At 39.4% G+C, this 20604-nt stretch overlaps 2 protein-coding genes across 4 annotated transcripts in view; one reads left to right on the top strand and one right to left on the bottom strand.

Moving 5' to 3' along the window:
* Positions 1–1248: 1248 nt before the first annotated feature.
* CDC40 (cell division cycle 40) overlaps positions 1249–20604 on the top strand; it is an 89058-nt gene continuing 69702 nt past the window's right edge. Inside the window, exon 1 of the mRNA XM_081905516.1 lies at positions 1249–1329. Coding sequence (XP_081761642.1) covers positions 1264–1329 — 66 coding nt within the window. The 5' untranslated portion in view covers positions 1249–1263. The remainder of the gene's footprint in view (positions 1330–20604) is intronic.
* Positions 5452–20604, bottom strand: part of WASF1 (WASP family member 1) — a 44566-nt gene continuing 29413 nt past the window's right edge. For all 3 annotated transcript variants that reach the window (XM_081905523.1, XM_081905524.1, XM_081905522.1), the window contains 6 exons: positions 14469–14622; positions 12728–12845; positions 11208–11380; positions 10002–10181; positions 8414–9009; positions 5452–6377 (listed from right to left, as the gene is read on the bottom strand). In XM_081905523.1, coding sequence (XP_081761649.1) covers positions 6220–6377; positions 8414–9009; positions 10002–10181; positions 11208–11380; positions 12728–12845; positions 14469–14622 — 1379 coding nt within the window. In that variant the 3' untranslated portion in view covers positions 5452–6219. The remainder of the gene's footprint in view (positions 6378–8413; positions 9010–10001; positions 10182–11207; positions 11381–12727; positions 12846–14468; positions 14623–20604) is intronic.

Genomic DNA, 20604 nt, shown 5'->3' with positions numbered 1-20604 from the left:
GAAGGGTGTGTGCAGCATAACATCACATGCCTGCCGTGGAGAGTGTGGCACAACACACAATCTAGAGAGACAGGCACTGTGGACGACTTTGCTTTACCATGCGACCTCAGCTGTATCCTGCTGGTCCTGGTTTTAACATATACACACTATGCAGAGATGTTGTTGCTGTCAATATGTCAGTATGCTTATTTTATTGTTATGCTGTCTGTTATTATGCTTTTTATTATGTTTTTAATGTTTTACACCACCCTGGGAACCTTTGGTAACAGGTGTATATAAATTGAATTAACAACAACATCACCACCATTTTAAAACAAATTACAATCTCAAGAATAGAGTGGGTGCTTAGATATTATTTCCCCAAAAATAATAAGCTAGCTAATATTTTGCCACATCACAATTTTGGGCTTAAAAAACTGTTGGCATGCTGAGCAGCAGAGGGCCCTCATTCTTCCCTACAGCTATCTATGACATGGACTCCATGCAGTATTCATTTCAGATCAAGATTGGCATGCAATTGTTATAAACATAACTTTTTTTAAAGAATAAAAGGCTACCAAATGTACATAGTAAAACTTATATTGGCAATAAACACAAGAATGCATGTCAGGAGATAGAAAGGCAGCTCTGGTAACCATGAGAAGTTTACATGAGATGTTAACTTTTTATTGTAACCCCCAATCTGTAAGGGATGCTGGTGTAGCAATAAAACTGCTAGCACATTTGCAAAGTTAAGCAAGGTCTGGTTTGGTTTCAAATTGGATGGGGGACTGAGCATTGAGGAGGTTGGACTAGATGATACCTGGTTCTCTTCCAACTCTATGATTTTATGATAAACCTTTTAATAACGTTTAAAAAAAATGTAATCAGTCAGTGTAAAATTTAGCCATTCTGCAATTACAGAATTTGCATCCATCCATCCAGTCTATGGAACTGAGAGGATTTTGTATTTTTGTGCTGATGCAAACATTTGCGCAAACTATAATGGCAACCATTCTATTTCTTACTTACAAGCATGGTGTAAATCAAGGAGCATTCCGGGGGATAGACTAGATGACTCTTGGGCACCTTCCAATTTTACAATTCTTTGATTCTATAAATAGAGGATTAGACTGGGGAAGAAAGCAACATGACATGATTATTCTTAAAACCCTCTTTTCAAAAGGTAAAAGAGAGTATTTTATTCCCACAGATTCTGAAAGCCCAATAAAGGATCAAAATGACAAATTTCATCTGTGGGGATTGTGAAGTTGCTGATATAGAATGAAAATAAATGACAAGAGGAAAACTGTTATGGAACTTCAGAAGAAGCCTGAGAGACTGAGATATGTGAGTTGTGCAAGTTCCACTTTATAATATTTATGCGACTTCCTGTATGCATTCTGTATGTAATCCAGTATTTCATGTTTGGCTAGTGGCAGTTCTCTGGGGCTCAGTATCTCCCAAAACTGCTGGTGATGCCAAGGACTATGTTTGGGATCTTCTGTATGCAGAGCCCTGTGTAATGTCCATGTATATGCAGAAATGCATCTCTCCCCCCCACCCTTCTTTCCAGTGTGATGGTGTTCACCAAAACACACAAGGAGCGTAATCAAATGTCCTGTCAGGTGCCTGTCTTTATGCCATGACTGACCCTTGAACTCCAATTTCAATATGCTAATTAATTGAAAATTACCAAACCTTAAACTGTTTTCCTCTCCCATTCTATATGATAGTATCACTGTTTTGCAAATGTCAAGCAATGATCATTTTTGAGACTGTTCCTAAGGGGATTCTAGCATTTTCTGTACAGCATTTTAGTGTAGAACTGGAAAACAGGAAACGGGTATTGTGGTGGGGGAAGGGTGAGGGGGAAATGAACCGTAACACACAGAGGTGCACAGAGCCGTCTCCTCTATGGAGTATACAATACCATTCATTCAGACTCCACAAATCCTATGATCTCCTCTGTACACTGAGAGGACACAGACCTTGAAATAATGTGGATTCAGGGAAATGTTTGTTTCAAAATCCTACTCACTCAATACTTGTTTAGGAATTGTAATGTTTCATTTTCTTCTTCGTGTTTAGTAGTTCACCAAAGTTAGCATGATGCAGGAATTATACATGAAGTGTATTGTTATATTACATTTGGAATACTGTAACATACTCTACATAGGATTGCCTTTGAAAAGTACTCAAAAACTCAAAGAACTGCAGCCAAGTTGCTGACTGGGGCTGATTGTAGGGAGCATACTATTTCCTTGATACAACAGCTCCACTGGCTACCAGTCTGTTTCTGGGCACAATTCAAAGTTTTGACCTATAAAATACTATACAGCTTAGGTCCAAGATATCTGAAAGACCATATTCCCTCATACGAACCTGTCTGGGTTTTGAGATCTTCAGGGGAGGACTTTCTCTTCAGTCCCACCACTTTCACAGGCATGCTTGGTGGGGACACAGAACAGGGCCTTCTTGGTGGCTGCCCCCTAACTTTGGAACTGCTCCCTTCCCCAAGAAGCTAGACTGGCTCCCTCCTTGTTGTCCTTTGGTTGGCAGGTGAAGACTTTCTTCTTCTACCAGGTTTTTGGAAATGGACTTTTAACAAAAGGGCTGGTGCCATGCTGTTTTTATTATAATTATTTGTATGTTTAAACAGATTTTATATGTATATAGTTTTAATTATATCAGTGTTTAGTGATAGTCCTAATATAGCCAGGATTATCTGCATAGAGAAACTTCCATGTGAGGATTCTCATATGGATCAGGATTCATATGTGTAGGGATCATGTGTAGAAGAAAAATCTGCACACTATCAGACTGACTGCTAAGAAGCATTGTGTGGGTGTCACTGCCAGCACTGCCAATAACCTTGGGAGGGGCATATTTCTGTGTCACAACTGGTCATACTGTTAAAACCTGAGCACGTGGCTACATAACACTGCAGTGTTAACTGGGGCAGAGTGGCACCAAGATGATGCTATCAGGCATTGCATTAGCCTCCAGGAAGGCTGCTGGGGTGTTGTTTTCTGGAAAGACCACCAATGCCCCCACTTTCTATCTCATAACACAGTCTCCAGAAGCCATGTAAGGTTATTGCTGAGTCATGTAGAAGCAAACAGTTTTCAACAGGAGATGAGCACTGGCAACTTCATGGTACTGCTTCATGCCATACTGACAGCGAGTATGGTAGCTTGTTGGATTAGACAATTTGTTAGTCATATTCAGCATAGTGTCAAAATACAAACACAATTAACTTACAGATGAGGTATTCAGTGGCAATATAGGTAGGGGTGTCTCCTCTTCACACCCTCCAACTTTCTGAAGCAAGTAAAGCTGAATTGTGCAATTTAATGTATTTATTTATTGGGGACATTTCTAATCAGCTCGTCAGTGAATTGTCTGATTGGCAAATGTAGATTAAAAATTAACAATAACATAATATAAAAACAAGAAGAAAGATTGGTGAAACTAGACAACTCATTAAAGCACAAGATATGGTCTGGGTGGTAACAAGGTCTCCACATCGGACCAGAGTTGAAATGCCACAACTCAGATCCCCACCCCCATAAATCTGAAGAGGGGCATTTGAGGTGGATCTCAATTGGGAGGAGGCAGTTCTTAAGTGAGCCTGGTCCCAGGCCATTTAGAATTTTCAACTTTAAAACTTGGTCTCAGAATGGAGCCAGTGCAGCTGTTTCAAAACTGGCGAGAGATGCATTCCATCAGTTTGGCCCCACTGAGTAATCTTAACTGCTATATTCTATGCTAACTGCAGCTTTTGCACTCTTCAAGGGCAGTCCCATGTAAAATGGGTTGCAGTAATTTGAGATGTACCAGAGCATGAATGATTGTGGCCAGGCTATTCCAGCTTGAAGAGAAGGTGCACCAGTGTTAGCTGAAAGGAACCTCTCCATGCCACTTGAGCTACTTGACAGGACCAGAGCTATAAGCATCTGCAAAAGATAAACCTAGTCCTTCATGGAGAGTGCAAACACCATCTGCGGGCACAGTAGCCCCTCTGTCTTATCAGGATAAAGACTATTTGCAAAACTAAATCCTGCTTAGCTGTCTCTCCAAACCGAACACTTTCAGGCCTATATCCACATTTACTGAGACTAGACAAATGTCTTGGGGGGGAGAATTGAGTTTCAGAATGATTTCTGTGACCAATATCAAAATCAATATTTTCTTCTTACACAGAAGTGCAGAAAACATAGTTCACTTTGCAAAAACTATGTATGTTTTGCAGAATTCAGCTTTTATTTGCACAGAATTTGAAAAACCATGGCAGTAATTTTGCTTGTTTAAAACACCAATGAAAAAGGATGAAGTACACAGAAAGTGCATGGTAGTACCTAGGTAGCAATTATCAGGTGTGTCTCTGAAATGGCTGACTAGCACTGTGCAGAAACATGGCTGCTAATCATAGCAAATGAATCAGTCAGCCCATTTCCCAGAGAAACAAGGTAAAGAGACTGCCACAGGCAATGGTTTGCTTTGGGTAGAAAGTAGTAGGCATATCTCTCAGTTGATCCAAATTCTTGCAAAACATCACTTACTTACAGAGAATCTCCCTCGTCAAGGTTGGAAAGCTTATCTGTAGACAAAATATTTATAGCTGTTAGTTTAGTTCTAATTAATCTGTTCATTAGAACATATTAGGAGACCAAAAAAACCCCTCCTTTATATAGATTACAGATTATGCGTGATTCACCATAGTTATTTCTGGCAGCACTTCTTGGCACACAAACATTTCTTTGAAGGCAGAATTTACCATCAAGCTGCTTTATGGGTTCTTTTGAGAGGCATAATAGATTGCTCTGTAGTACAGAGCAGGAAATATAAAACAGCCTCCCACCTGCTAATGATCATCAGCCTACTTTGGAAAGAGTAAGAGCTACGAGTTCTCTGGCTGTCAGTTACACATTGACTTCCTACGCAGACTGTTAAAATTGAGAAGCTAGGTTATTTCGTGTTAAACTAAACAGTGCCTTAGGTTCTTCATTACTTAGCTAAATCAAACTGGTGTTTTGACCCTTTTTGTTATTTTAGCTGTTTGGGAAGGAATAAAATTGCAGATACATACCACATAGACAAAAAGCAACAGTATTTTGTTATATAAATACATGGTGGTGGTTGTTTTTTAAGGTGATGGCCCTTGTTTTCCAATGCTAACAATTATTAATTATGATTAATCTATAGATAAAGAACTTGAGGATTGGGTAAATTCAGCTGAAGCTAATGTTTTCATAGCACAGTTTATTTAAGAAACAAGCAATTGTTTTAATTTTGGTTAGTGTGATTGGTTGATTCATACTAAGTAGTTCCTGACTTACTTAAGGCAATAAATTCCCTCTGAGTAGGGCTAGAAATTCACCCAAACATTGGTGTTGTCTGCTGTTGTTTTTGTTTCTTATATAGTAATGCTCTTAAAGTGGCTCGGTGCTGAAAAAAGCAACAGCTAGAAACATTTAAAACAAACCATTTATTTAAATCAAACTGTTATTTCTAACAGTTACATAAGTTACATAGAATGGCTAAGTCAGAAGATTTCACAAGGTGGGGGAGGAGGGTCAAACTCTCAAGCAGGCAAAATAGTATCACACAATAGGTACCAGTAAAGAAAATCTTAAAACATTCAAATAAGGCCATAATTTTCAATTAAAAACAACAATAAAACCCCCAAAGATCATTATTTGTTTTTCTTTCAGTGTGTCCAGTGCTGCTAGAACTATATGTACCTTGTAATGTACAGATTTAATCAAGGCAGTAATAACTAGGGTGCAAACCCCCAAGTTGTTCTCCTGCTCAAATCCCTATGAAGTACCTGGGAATTGCAGCACTTGATGCACACCCTTCTCTGTTTTTAAACTGTTAACAGTGTAGTAATGCTCATTACTACATACAACTCTCCTGGAAGCTTCTGCCTTCATAACTTAAAATTCACAAAGTGCACAGTTAAAGATATGCCAGAAAATTTAAATCTGCTACTCTACCAACAGCTGCCCATGCTTAATACTTAGTGGTCTACTGGAACAAAATTACACTCTTTTAAAAGAGCTGTATCACTGTAAAACATTTAGTTTCAAAGATGTGCCAACATTTTGTGAACTGAAAAGTAGAAAAACATGGATTATATAAAGAAAATACAAAAACACTAGAAATGACCAAACAGTTTTAAAGAACAAGCACCACAATGGACATCAGCATTCAGTTTAGTAGCATATATCCATTCTACTCCAACCAGTCAACTTCATCAAACTCTGAGTCATCTTCTGAATCACTGTATTCCACAGCAATGCGACGAGACAAGATGGTGGCAACATCATTCTCAACACGCTCGTGTTTAGCTTCTTGTTCACGTTGCTCTTCAACTTTTCGTAACTGAATACCTAAAAGTACATGGGGGCAATTAATAATACTGTGTACACCATATTTATCAGACATGCTAATATGAACTTGCTTTGTTCAAAGCAATGCCAAAAATTCTCAATTGTTTTAGACAGCTTTTTATAGTTCATGCATTTGCGGTTTCCCGGTATCTTGCAAATCTCCACAAAAATCTAGTTTGTATATGGCTATAGGTTTATACAGGGAGGGGATTTCATGTAACATAGAGAAAATTGTTTTGATTCTTCTCCTAAGGACATAAGTGTATGGAAATATATCATAAGGCATAAAAATGTCATTATCACACAATGAGACTCCAGTTTCTCCTCATGAACATAAGCTATTTCTACTTAAAAAAAAACAAGTAACAAAGGTTGAAGTTATAATTGGCTACTAATGCAGATGTCTTTTTGAGAGGCATATATTCTTTTCAATCATGCTTTTACTGTAAAAAGCAACAACAAACTTCTGTTGTAGCTTGTATTAAATATTCAATGGTCCTTTAATGACATTGAAGTTTTTTCCTGGTAGCTTTAGAAATCAGCTCAAATAGAAGGCTGATGGATGCTAATCCTACCAGTAAGCATTAGCAACAATAAATATTATATACTCTTTTTTTCTTCTTCATTGTCCTTTTTAGTGTTCTAAACTCATCAATAACAGTTGCTCATATGAAAAAAATCCAACTTCTCCTTACTGTTAATTAAAAAATAAATTCTGCCTGCATAGTTAGTTGCACGTGGAGAGAGCCACACGTGAAGAGTAAACTGCAGCAAAGTCTAGTAGAAATGGGATAATGGCTTCTTTTATTATTTCAGAGTAATTTAACAGCAAAGGGAAATGTCAACAACTCCCTCAATAAATATTCCGAGGTTTGCTGCTAAATTGCTATAAAAATTGTAGCCTCTGATATGGTGACTAAGACTCCCAGGAGATAAAACTAGTCTCTCTCAAATTATCCTGGAGAACAACGTCTAAGAGCACATGCTCTCCAAATGTTAAGCAAGCCTGACCTTCCAATGTTGGGATATGCAGTATATACACAAAGCAGAATACCACTTGGTGATTGTCTTATATGCCCACCCCCTTTCTGCTTTGCTTTATTTAAGTTGACAAAATACACAGCTTTTCTGAAACCATTCTCAAGCTACTAATTATCTAAAGTTGACAATGTAAAAAGACCGACGTCATGAAAATTATCATAGTTTTTAGGTGGCAGAAGGATGTAACATGACCAGCACAGTATCTATCTGTATTTGATTGGTTAAACAATTTGCAATTAATAGAAGGAAAACCTGGTTTTTCTATTTATTACATAAATTGTGGATTTTTTAAAGTCATTCTGGCTCAATTTAAAGAAACATTATTTAAATAATGCTATAACCTCATGGTCATAAAACTGTAGGCCAATTGTTCTGTCGTGTGAACACTTCTTCAGCTAACATTTATATGAAACCACTTTTACATTCTTATGTTAAGGAGCCCATCTCGTCCAACAACCTGTTCTCAAAGTGGCCAACCAGAAGCTGATGGGAAATCCACAAGCAGGATTTGAGCACAAGAGCGCTCTCCCCTCCTGTGGTTTTCCCCTCCTGTGGCCTTATCACCTCCAACTGTGAAGGCAAAACATAGGCATCATGGCTATGTTATGTCTAATCCTTTTTAGTTCCACAGTTTAGCTATGTGCTGCATGAAGAACTTTCTTTTATCTGTCCTCAATCTTCCAACATTCAGCTTCACTGGGTGTCCATAAATTCTAGTGTTGTGACAGAGGGATAAAAGCTTTTCTCTATTTATTTTCCCCAGGCCATGCATAAATTTATAAACTTCTAACATGTCACCTTTACACTTTAGCTAAGGATATGTAAAGTGCATAAGAGAAAAGAATCTATATATGGTAATTGCCTATTTTGCAGAACCAATGAAGTGTTTAAAATATCCTCAACAGAAATAATTTAATTGAAAACATTAAATCTGCTAAGAGAGTATTTGATTCATTAAACAAACAACGCTGCTAACCAATGAACAGAAGAGATACCTTTTCGTATTGCTTCCAGAAGGACACTTCTGGCATCGCTGATGACAGGTAGTGTTGATGGGTGACGCTTGGGTTCAGGAGCAGGAGTGACTTGTGAAGGTGGTGATGGAGGCATTATTGGAACGTGAGCCCCAGGGGCAACAGATGTGGGAGTGTGGGAGAGTGCTGTAACAGGTGATGAGGGTCGGATGCCAGGAGGTGGCAATGGAGGAGGAGGAGGAGGTGGAGGAAGTCCTTGCATTTCGCCCTGTGGAACTGGAATGGCTTCACAGACTTGGGCCGCTCTGGTGACGGGAGGAGAGGGTTGTGCCAGAGGAGGTGCAATTGGAGGAGGAGCAGGGTGAAGCACTCCAGGAGCAATCTGGAGAGGAGCTGGGGGCGGAGGCACAGCTGGAGCTTGCAAAACAGCTGTTGGAGGGGGTGGAGGCGGCGGCACTGGAGGTGGTGGAGTGGAAGTCATTGCAGATCTTAATGAAGAAGTTGACAAGGCGGATGGAAGGGGTGGTGGTGGAGGAGGAGGAGTAGGACTCACAAACACTGGTGTTCTGCCAGTAGCAGGTGACTGAGGACGATTTTCAGTCAAACCTGTGGTAGAGCTGAAATGAAAAACACTCCAAGTGATTACTATAAGAGTGGCCACAGGGCATTTATATTTAACTTTCAATTAAACTCCAGTAATAAGGCTATTGCAGATATATTTTTGCACAAGCGTGCTAAAGGGTACCATAGTTTAGTCATTTACTACAAACTTTTACTACACAAACAATGTAACAACAACACTGCATTATTTACGCTTTCACTTTTTGAGAATATTCCATAAATTCTGTCATATGGCCAGTGCTGGACTGAAACCAACTTGAAATACCCTTAAAGCAGGGGTGAGGGATCTGTGGTCCTCTTTATGGTATTAGACTGCAATTCCCATTATTCCTGACCATTGGCCAAGGTGGTTGCAGCTGGTGAGAGTTGGAGTCCCAACAACATCTGGAGTGCTATAGGTTCCCCACACCTGCTGTTAAAGCATAGCATGAAAGCACTTTAGAACTGGGAACTAGTATTAAACTTATCTCTAATCATGTTAACAAACTGACAACTACATTTTGGAATGTGTTCGTTTCTTGGAGCCTATGTCTCAAGCCAGGTCCCCATATGGCTAATACTGTGTGAGCTGAAGCAGGGTATTTTCCTTACCTTATTTTCAAAAATTAGTGCCTGTGTCCTGCACTGGAAAACACTCTAAAACTCATATAAAGTTGTGTTTGAAGTCTGTTTTTTAGACCTACGCTTTAGTGTTTTGTACTGAATGAGATAGAAGTACTTTAAAAGACACTTCGAAAAACTGATTTTTTGTTTTTTTTAAATGTAAGTTTTCTTTCAGTAATAATATAACAAAACTGAAATCTCAATGTTAAGTTCTGTATTTATTATAGTACTGTATATCACAGTATTTGGCAAACAAGCATTCAATGCCTTTTAGTTCCTTGATAGGTTGATTTGCCTATAGCCAAGACCTGTGGTGTCAATCTTTCCCCCACTTTGTCAGTTTAATGAAAAGGTGTCCTGAATTAGTATTTTAAGTGTTTCATACCTGACACAGGGTGGAATGGGTTTCACATCTCCTGCTCCATGCATTGGTGGAGGTGGGGGTGGCTCATGTGGCCTGACTAAGACACGTTCCTCTGCTCTACTCAGCAATTCAGTCATCTGGCTGTATGGCAATGCAGAAAGAGAATAGGGTCCATCCATGTGTTCCACATATGCCTGAGGTCTGAAAAGATATAAATCCACTTACAAATTGTATATGCTAATTTTGCATCCTGTCTACAGCCCTATTGGTTTCAAGAACCTCAAAAGAATGAAGACAGTCCATCTGAAAGTTTGTATGGGGTTAAGACCAAAGACAGAAACAGTACAAAATGATTAGTAGAACATGACAAACTAGGTTACACAAGGTAGCACTGCAAGTATAAAGGAAGCACTTTGCAAGCATTTAGCAAATATTTTTTGCTTACGTTACTCTGTTACAAGCTTTGTATGTTAACAGAGTATACAAATAACAGTAAATAATGTAAATGGTAGGTTGAGTTCTTCTAATCGCAAAGTAGAAAGCAAATAAAGGGGATTTCTGGTTCTCTGAAACAGAGGCAAAAGGAGGACAAAGGCTTAGACCAGGCATGTCCAAAGCCTGTTTCGGGGGCCTAATCCAGCCCCTGTGGCAGTTTATTTCCTGGGGTAAATCCTAAAAAAGCCTCAACTTCAATCCTAAAAAAGGTAAAAAGGTCAACAACTTTGTTTGGCCCTTTGGTCAGCCCCCACAGCTCTTCACTTCATCAAATCTGGCCCTCTTTGAAAAAAGTTTGGACACCACAAAGGAGGAACAGCTGAACAATGAAGGAGAGATCACAACAGCAGTAGGAGTGTAGCGGGCGGAATGGCAACCGCTGGTAGTTGGAGGTTGTCTGAAGAACCAGCATAAAAACAGCATGTGTACATACAAATATATAAATGGGTATAGTGGGAATGTGTTGTCATAACAGGCCTCAGGTGATTATGCGGCTCAAAAATCTATGCAGACAATAAATGAAAAAAGCTGCTAGGTCAGGAGAGGTATACAATTTGATGTGATGGATAGTATAAACTCATGAGCATTTTGTCTACGATATCGAAAGTTCAAACAATGGCCTCAAGTTTTCTAAATTCTATGAAAAATAATTTTACAAACTGGCCAATCTTTGTTTTTATAACTAATATACAAAATAATTAGCTACTAAAAGTAAGAAGTAAAAAAGAAAACCTCGTCTCAAAATGTGACGCAGGGCCATTAGCAATTTCAATGTGCTTATGTAAGAGACTGGCGTCATCTTCAGCAAGCTCTGGACCCAGGGCTAACTTCTGCCACTCTCTGCGCCTGTCATGAGGAGCCCGCGGCACTTTTTCCGGTTCATGAGGACGATCTAAATTCTTCTGCTACAAAATAGCACAAAAAATAAATTGACAACTGTTCTTCCTGGCAAACTATAATACAATCTGTTATAACACCAACAACATTACTTAATTATAGTACAAATACAAAATTCAAAATAGATCAGTAAGGCTTATCACTACAACTGATTCAAACATTTATCTGTACGTATAGAACCATTTTTTATTACTTCAGCTATTAATGCAAAGGTTTATTATGCTTTGTAAATCATGCTAATTGAGAAACGTTGAGGAAAGTGTTTGAATGGAGGCTATAAGGAGTAGAAACATGCATTTCATCTATATAAGCACTCAGTCCACTTTATCTGACATTATATAAGATGTCGTGCAAGAGAATGGATTACCTGAGTGTTTTTTCTTAAAAATAATTAATATACTTCAAAAACATACAGAAAGAAAGAAAGAAAGAAAGAAAGAAAGAAAGAAAGAAAGAAAATTAAAACCAAACACATATACAAATCTTTTTTGAGGGTTTTTTCTACAATCCAGTGACACATAAATTTTATTAAATAAATAAATAAATAAATAAATAAATAAATAAATTCAATCCCTGGAAAAAATAATTATTGGTGCAGTGACATCTTTTAAAATACTTGCTTTATTTATAAATACCAGGATATTGTCCTCAGTCTCATGATATGCTCACTTAAAGCTGAGCTCACTTAAAGCAGTAGCATATTTCACAGGAGTTTGAACTTTGTTATCATTAATATATAAAATAAAAATCTGCCACACAGGTGAAAGCGAATCTTTTTTGTTTGTCCTCTAGTATAACTTAATTTATGAATTAATTTTTCAGCAATTGCAATGGACCAGATTTGACAATACCATATTAAATCTTGATTTAATCCTTCTAAATATTTCTATTTTCCATCTTGGCAGCTAACACGAGAATGGGGAACAACCTCTGCCTGACACTAGGGAAACTGCTTCCAGACTGGGTTGAGATTACTAGGCTATATCTCAGCAGCATCTTTTCTTTTCTTTTGTAAAGTAGCAGCATCTTTTCTCTTCCTGTGTTTAGATGGTCTTTGATAATTTCTTCCATTCAGAAGGCTTTTATGGATGCTTTTTGTTTGTGTTATTCTGCCTCCTGGATTTTTATGACAGCATGTTTGATTTTAATGACTGTTTTATTGTGGTTTGTCTTGCTTTGTTGGTTGCTTTAGTCAATTTTAGTTAAAAAAATGAGAAGCAAACGATTAGAATAAAACCAATAAAATATAGCACAAATCTGAAAAATGTGTTCTATTCATGTGATGTTAAATATTCTTAATAGCAGGGCATCCTTCAGGACCACATAACGTAACTCATTTCCTAGGAGGATAATACCTTTTGCTTTCTTTTTTCCTTTCTTTTGTCTTCTGTGTCTTGTAACATCTTTTCTTTCCATAGATCAAAGAAATAGGAAGGATTGGTGTAAAACTTCAAACCCTCTTTTCCATCATCTCTAAAGGAAAAATAAAATTATTAGATAAAACATGTTACTAAATAAATATAAAATATGGTATGCATAGCATGTAACAGCAAAAGGGAGACTGCTGAACCCTCACCTCCCAATTAAGGAAAGAAAATCCTAACAATTTGAAGGGTATGAGGTTAATATAATTTTCATTATATAAAGTGAACAATAAGAGAAATTTATTGTTTGTTCTTAGGGGGACGGCACAAACAAATAGTATATGGAAGAGAGGAGGGAAAATAAAGTTTTCTACATGTACCAAAGAAGAAAAGACATGGAGAGGTAGAACAAGTGTGTGTACACAAATTCAAGCTGAGAGTGGATCTTGGGAAAGGAAGGGAGATAAGGAAGCTGTCATGGGGTGGGGGAGAGAAGACCAGGTCCCACCAGGCTTTTTCAGCTGGACTCTGCTCTTTCTTCATTAAAGCAATGAAGAGGAGGCTTCAGTCACCACCCATCCATCTGGGAAAAGGGTGAAGAGGCCCTCCCTCTAACTCCAGCCAACCGGGCAGCTCGATTACCCCACTGCATCCAATCAGCTGGCTGCATTACCCAATGAATTCTTATGGCCTTTTGAATTGCTGGGCTCTGTCAGCGCTGCAGAAGCACTAGTTTGCCCATCTAATGCATTTGGTTAGGGTCCTGGAAGGAAGAGTAGCCAATGGGTCTATGGGTCCCTCTGGGCTGCAAGTCACTGCCCCATCTGAGGGCTCCAGCACTGGGCTTGAAAATGCACTCTGCATAGAAGTAATACAATGGTTCAGTTGGAAGGGACCCTGGGGGTCATCTTGTCCAACCTCCTACCATTCAGGAATCTCATCATGCAGTCCCTCATCCAATTTGAAGCTTTACCAGACCCTCTTTAAAGTAAAGGGACCCCTATTAGGTCCAGTCGTGGCCGACTCTGGGGTTGCGGCGCTCATCTCTCGTTATTGGCCGAGGGAGCTGGCGTACAGCTTCCGAGTCATGTGGCCAGCATGACTGAGCCGCTTCTGGCAAACCAGAGCAGTGCACGGAAACTCCGTTTACCTTCCTGCCGAAGCGGTACCTATTTATCTACCTGCACTTTGACATGCTTTAACATGTGGTTTAACCCACAGCGCCATCCGTGTCCCTCTTTAGCTTTGCAAATATGCTAGCAGTTTTATTGCATTTTATATAAAATGTTACAGGCCATAGCCATGATAACAGGTTCCTGTGCAGTACTGTATCACAGACAAAACCTTCAACAACATCACTTTTCCTGTACAATGTGGGCTGAGTATTTGTAGAGCTGTGGACAAGATTAAAGTACGAGGATAGAAGACTATACCCATCATACCTGATATTTACATGAAAGCTAGGAATTTGGTTGAACCACTAGTACAATTTCACAGTGAAGAAAACAACAGTTCTGCATTCTCAGAGACTGTGTCATCACAATTAATGGAACATGAAAAGTAATCTTAGAATTACTAGCTGCCCTAGTAAAAACTGAAAACAAAATAAGAATTGAGCTACACAAATCTCCAGTTCCCAAATTAAACTCATTCGCTTGATTAGAGGGTTCTTACTTATCACTAGTAACGTTTGAGAAATTAAAATGCATTCTGTGCATTTTTTAACACTGACCTGTAAGGGGTAAGTATGTTGAGTGGAGGAGGCTGTTCACATGTGTCATAAGTCTCTTGCAAAGGAATGGGCAGACTCTTGCGGTCAAAAAGCTGCTGATCTTGAGTTGTGGAACTTCGGAAAGCTTTTCTCATTGTTATATCTTGCAGTGAAACTGAAAAAAACCATCAACATTTAGATAGTGAGATATAAATGTTGCATGTATTTGACAATTGTAGCTCATAAGACACAAGTAGATTGTGGAAATTATTGTTGTTGAATCATTAAAAATAAAGTTACAAAAAGAAATCATGATCACATACAATGAAGATTTCATGCAATTCTGTACAGACAACTCCCCATTTATGTGTGTTCAATATGTGCACGACTGCACATACATGCATTGGCCACGAACCTGGTAGTGACCCAAAAACAATATGAAAAGGGGCAGAATGGGATTGGGGCAGAACTGGTTTTTTACAGGCTTTTTCAATGGTGTTTCAAATGTACACAATTTCACTGACGCATGCAGTGCATCAGAACATAACCCCCATGTAAATGGAGGGTTGCCTGTATTTAAATATATATGCATAATTTGGAGTAGCAAAGCAATGAGCATTACTCCCATATTACTAGTCATGTCTTTAAAGGCAATTTGAAAGAACTAAGGACATCCTTTGAAGGTACTTTTCTGCAGTGTCTTGTGGAACACCATGATTTTCATAGCACAGGATGAGTAGATGGTAGGGCTAAAAAAATTTTGGTGCCTGATAACAACACACTAACACTGAATCTATAGATTTAGAGACGCCTACTGACAACATCACGGGGACGCAGGTGGCGCTGTGGGTTAAAGCCTCAGCGCCTAGGACTTGCCGATCGAAAGGTCGGCGGTTCGAATCCCTGCGGCGGGGTGCGCTCCCACTGCTCGGTCCCAGCGCCTGCCAACCTAGCAGTTCGAAAGCACCTCCGGGTGCAAGTAGATAAATAGGGACCGCTTACCAGCGGGAAGGTAAACGGCGTTTCCGTGTGCAGCTCTGGCTCGCCAGAGCAGCGATGTCACGCCGGCCACGTGACCCGGAAGTGTCTCCGGACAGCGCTGGCCCCTGGCCTCTTAAGTGAGATCGGCGCACAACCCCAGAGTCTGTCAAGACTGGCCCGTACGGGCAGGGGTACCTTTACCTTTTACCTTTACTGACAACATCAGGATGTTTTTTAATAAATGGGCTGACAAAAGCCTATGTCTGGAAAAAAAGTTAAAATGACTGTTTAGATTTTATATGACCAGTCTAAGCACTTCAATCATGCAAAATATTCCTTGTCTGGCTATGTCTATCTTCAGGATGACTGACTATGATTATATATCAACTGGTCTTGCTTACTGTTTAATTTTTATCCCTTCCGATTCCTTTGGGCAGATAACAATACTTTGGACATCAAATAACACTCTGTTTGCACTTTCAGCAAATTGCCTCTACAGCTAAAGCTAAGTAATCTGTCTGGAAACACCTTTATAGGAATTAGCTTCTCAGCTTTTACAATAAGAAAATTGCCTTCTAGACTTCATCTTCTACTTACTATGCTGTTTTTAGAACTATGCTGCATTTTAGAGAAGGCTCTTCAGTACAGTGGTACCCCTGGTTACAAAGTTATTTTGTTCCGGAGGTCCGTTCTTAAGTGGAAACTGTTCTTAACATGAGGCGCTCTTTCGCTAATGGGGCCTCCTGCTGCTGCCGCCAGCTTACAACTTACACTCACATCCATGGGCAAAGTTCGCAACTAGGGACATCTACTTCCAGGTTAGGAGAGCTTGTTACCCAAAGCATTCATAAAGAGGACAGTATGTAACCCGAGGTCCCACTATTTTCTTTCAGCCTGGCCTCCATTGTTCCATTTGCATCATCCTTGACATATTAAAAATACAGGGACCCTTGACCATTAGGTCCAGTCGTGGCCGACTCTGGGGTTGCGGCGCTCATCTCGCTTTTTTGGCCGAGGGAGCTGGCGTACAGCTTCCGGGTCATGTGGCCAGCACGACTAAGCTGCTTCTGGCAAACCAGAGCAGCACACGGAAACACTGTTTACCTTCCCGCTGGAGCAGTATCTATTTATCTACTTGCACTTTGATGTGCTTTTGAACTGCTAGGTTGGCAGGAGTAGAGACCAAGCAACGGGAGCTCACCCTGATGCAGGGATTCGAACCGCCGACTTTCTGATCGGCAAGTCCTAGGCTCTGTGGTTTAACCCACAGCGCCACCCGCTATTGCTAAATTATAGTCTTCTGTACCAACTTTACTAAGAAGTTGCTATCTTGTAGCTTTTAAAACTGTTTTTTCCCTAGTTCGCTTTCTGTCACTTCATTCATGTCATTTCTCCAGCTTTCCATTATAAGAGACTTCTTCAGTCTTGGTTCAAAGGATCACGTGAATTCTGGTGAGCCTTAGACTCATGTACTGCCTCCTCTTTGCATGTTACACCTGAATTCTATACCTTAACAGATTCTCTGTATACATTTTTCTTTGGCAGCTTATAATCCCATTAACGTGATTTAGGCCTCTGGCAGGTTTTAACTGAGTGCCAGTTGCCTTCTGACACGAACAGGCAAGACTACAAGCTAAGAGGGTTCTGTGGATCTATGCTAACAGAAGTCTTGCGCTACAGGTTCATAAATTGGTAATTCTTTTGGCTAATTATATTCCACTTTCATTTACTTTACACAGAACTAATTTTATAAACTCTAATATCCCTCTAGCAATCCTTAAAACTTTGAATCAAATTGACAAATAACCCCAATAATAAATTAAGATTTCCATATTGATTTTACATCCTATTTACTAAGCAATGATTTTTACAACTGTCTGCCCCATTTTTAAACTGACTTCATACTCTGGTTCCCATTTTTATCATGTTTACTTAGGCTTCATTGCTCTTGAGATTCTTTACTTGTACATAACATCTGTTATAAAACTGCACATAATTCTGCATACAAAAATGTTGAAATACACAGAGATAATTTTGGTCAAATATTTAGCCAAATATGAAAATTGTCAGACATTTGACTCATAAATATTCTATATATTTTAATCAATCTTTTGGCAGACATAGTTTTGTTATTCAGCTTCATCCTCTCATCTATATTATAGTCCTACATTGTTATACCTCTACCTATAAGCACATCATAATAGCATCTCTTTCTCTACTTTAATTTATTTGCACAAACTTATATGGAAGTACTATTTTAATTCATCATTTAAATCAATTCAATCCAAACTAAGTGAAATTCAATCCATAGCAATTTGAAAATTATTCCCCCCCCCCGCCTGCTTGCCTAAGTAAATGCTGTCTAGTGGAGTAAAATGAATAAAAAGTATTTGCATAGGAGGCAGGAAATAACACTATGAATCATGAATTTTCAGTTTCTACTTGACTGTGAAAGATGTTGCCAGAGAAGAGCATAAGTCTCTGAAAGAAAAATAGATGAATACAAAAAGTCACTCTTTTATTGGAATACACAATTCAACCAATTCCAATGATATATTAATCCAGTGGCAACCCAACCATTACTTTGGTGTGGATTAAATAATGTGGATTTGATTGGTGGTAGATTTGGAGTTCCACTTCAGATAATTTATTTATGGGATTCTGGCTTTTGCTGCTGCTTTCTTTGTTTTCACTTTTTGGGAAGAAGGGTCTGCGGCATGGCTACCATCACACTTTTGGGGTTACCCTGGGCACATCTGACTTCCACAAGGCAGTTCCGGTTTTGCACAGACACATCTGCACCCCTGGGGGCTTAAAAATGCTAGATGCCATTTTTTGAGCCCCAGTCTGAAGCACTGGTAGTTGTGCTGAGCTCCCTACTTGCTCTCACTTTGCCCATGTTTTCTGGAAGGGGAAGCTGTTCTTTTTTTAGGAGAGTTGGTCATGCTTTTGAATTCACCTGATGTACCTGAAGACTAGAGAAGAATGCTTATGACAGCACTCCTTCTGAGAAGCCTATTGCTTGAGGAGGGTAAACAGGGAAGGAGTCAAAACTTGTGGCTGGTTTTAGAAGTGGTTAATCAGTTGATGAAATTACCAGTTAATACAGTTTTGCAGTCCATGTTGAAGTAATTTGAGTTTGGGAGTGGGTATTCACAACACACAATTCACTGGATGCATTTGATTTAAATGGAGTAGTCAATTACACAATTAATTATTGGAGTTTAGAGATCAATGTGAGCTTGATATCAGTTAGTAAGAGAAGAGATCCAGCCCAGTATTTAACCTTGAGTACTATGGTTAAAATGGATATAGGACTGAGGAATAAGACCAGAAGAGGAGTAGGGAAAAGAAGTCTAATCATCAAGTGAGGCAGAAAACAAACTGCCCTCCATGGAAACGGAGGTACTAGCATCTGGTCAAAGGATGGTGTTTTCTGCTTCTTCAAGCGAGTGTAAAAATAACACCCACTTGGTAGTATCCTAATGCCTACTTAAAAACAATCTCTACTAATAAAAGTAGTGAACTGAACATTCCAGTGATTGCAGCCATTTGCAGAAACAAGAAAGAAGCTGGGGGGTGGACACAGTATTTTGATAGACCTCTGCCCATGGAAGCCCAACACAGGCCAAGGTTGGACAACTTTTGCAAGGCTGAGGGCCACATTCCCTTTGGGAAAAGTGGGCAAGGATTACAGATCAGTTATGGGAAGCAGGACCAAAGCAAAAAGTGGTGGAACACTCCTCCCTCTCTCATTCATTCATTCATTCATTCATTCAGTATCCATTCTTTTTCTCCCTCTCCTTCATCCATCCATCATCTATTCATCCACTCTCTCTTTCATATATATGTGACCACATCTTTTTTAGTCCTCATCCATCCGTTATCCATTCTCTCTCTTTTTAGTCCCAGGGTGCACCAAAGGAGGTGCAGAGGGTTGCATTATGCCCCTGTGATGCCCTTCTGTGATCTAGGCCCATGCTGCTAGTGCAAACTACATCTTTCATGTTACCATGCATTACTTAATAATAATACTACTACTACTACTACTACTACTAATAATAATAATAAATTTGTATGCAGCCACTTAGGTTGGCTTACAGCACATATAAAAACATAGTAAAATCTCAAGCATAAAAACCTCCCTTCAGATGTCTTCTATACAGATGTTGGTCTATACAGCTAAATGATTCTTGTTAAGGAAACAATGCAGCTGGTGTATTGGCTGGTGTATTGGCCTAAGCTGGTAAAAAGCATTCTTCACCACACCAACGTGTGGGCATCTAAACAGCAGCCCCAGATCCAAGAGCACACCCAACAGCATACACTAGGTTTTAAAAGAGTGCAACTCCAGGATGAGATATATTCCCAACCAATTGTACTTGTTTTGTTTCGATTAATTTTAAATTATACACACACAGAGTGGCACCTCGGGTTAAGTACTTAATTCGTTCTGGAGGTCTGTTCTTAACCTGAAACTGTTCTTAACCTGAAGCACCACTTTAGCTAATGGGGCCTCCTGCTGCTGCCATGCTGCCATCCTGAAGCAAAGTTCTTAACCTGAGGTAATATTTCTGGGTTAGCGGAGTCTGTAACCTGAAGCGTATGTAACCTGAAATGTATGTAACTCGAGGTACCACTCTGTGTGTGTGTGTGTGTGTGTGTGTGTGTGTGTGTGTAGTCCACTGTTCTTGTAAAACAAACCAAGGTAGCTAACAATGTATCCTTTAAAGCAGACATGTCCAACTGGTCGACCGCGATCAACAGGTAGATCCCCTGGTGACTCTGGTCGATCATGGGATCCTTATCAATCGCGGGTTTAGGAAAACTTCATAATGAATGTTTCTGCCCCCGCCCCCCTCTCTTTGTCCCTCCGTCGCGTCATGTGGGTGCAATTTGTTTTTTTCTCATTGTGATGAGGAATATGATGATTGACTTTAGCGCTACATGTGTTTATTATTGGTGGAGTGTGAAATGAGCAAAGTATGTCCTTCTCCCTCAAAAACAAACAAACAAACAAAAAGCTCAACAACTGTGTTCTTCCCCCGAAAAAGCTCAACAACTCTGGTCTTTACACTGGGAGTAGATTGCAGTCTCTTGGGAGTTGGACGGGCCTGCTTTAAAGAATAGCACCATCATTTTGATTGATTGATCAATCAATCAATAAAAAACAATA

The sequence above is a fragment of the Podarcis melisellensis genome (genome assembly GCF_964234715.1).
Source record: "Podarcis melisellensis genome assembly, chromosome: 3".
NCBI classification, from domain to species: domain Eukaryota; kingdom Metazoa; phylum Chordata; class Lepidosauria; order Squamata; family Lacertidae; genus Podarcis; species Podarcis melisellensis.
This window is presented reverse-complemented; position numbering and strand designations above follow the sequence as displayed.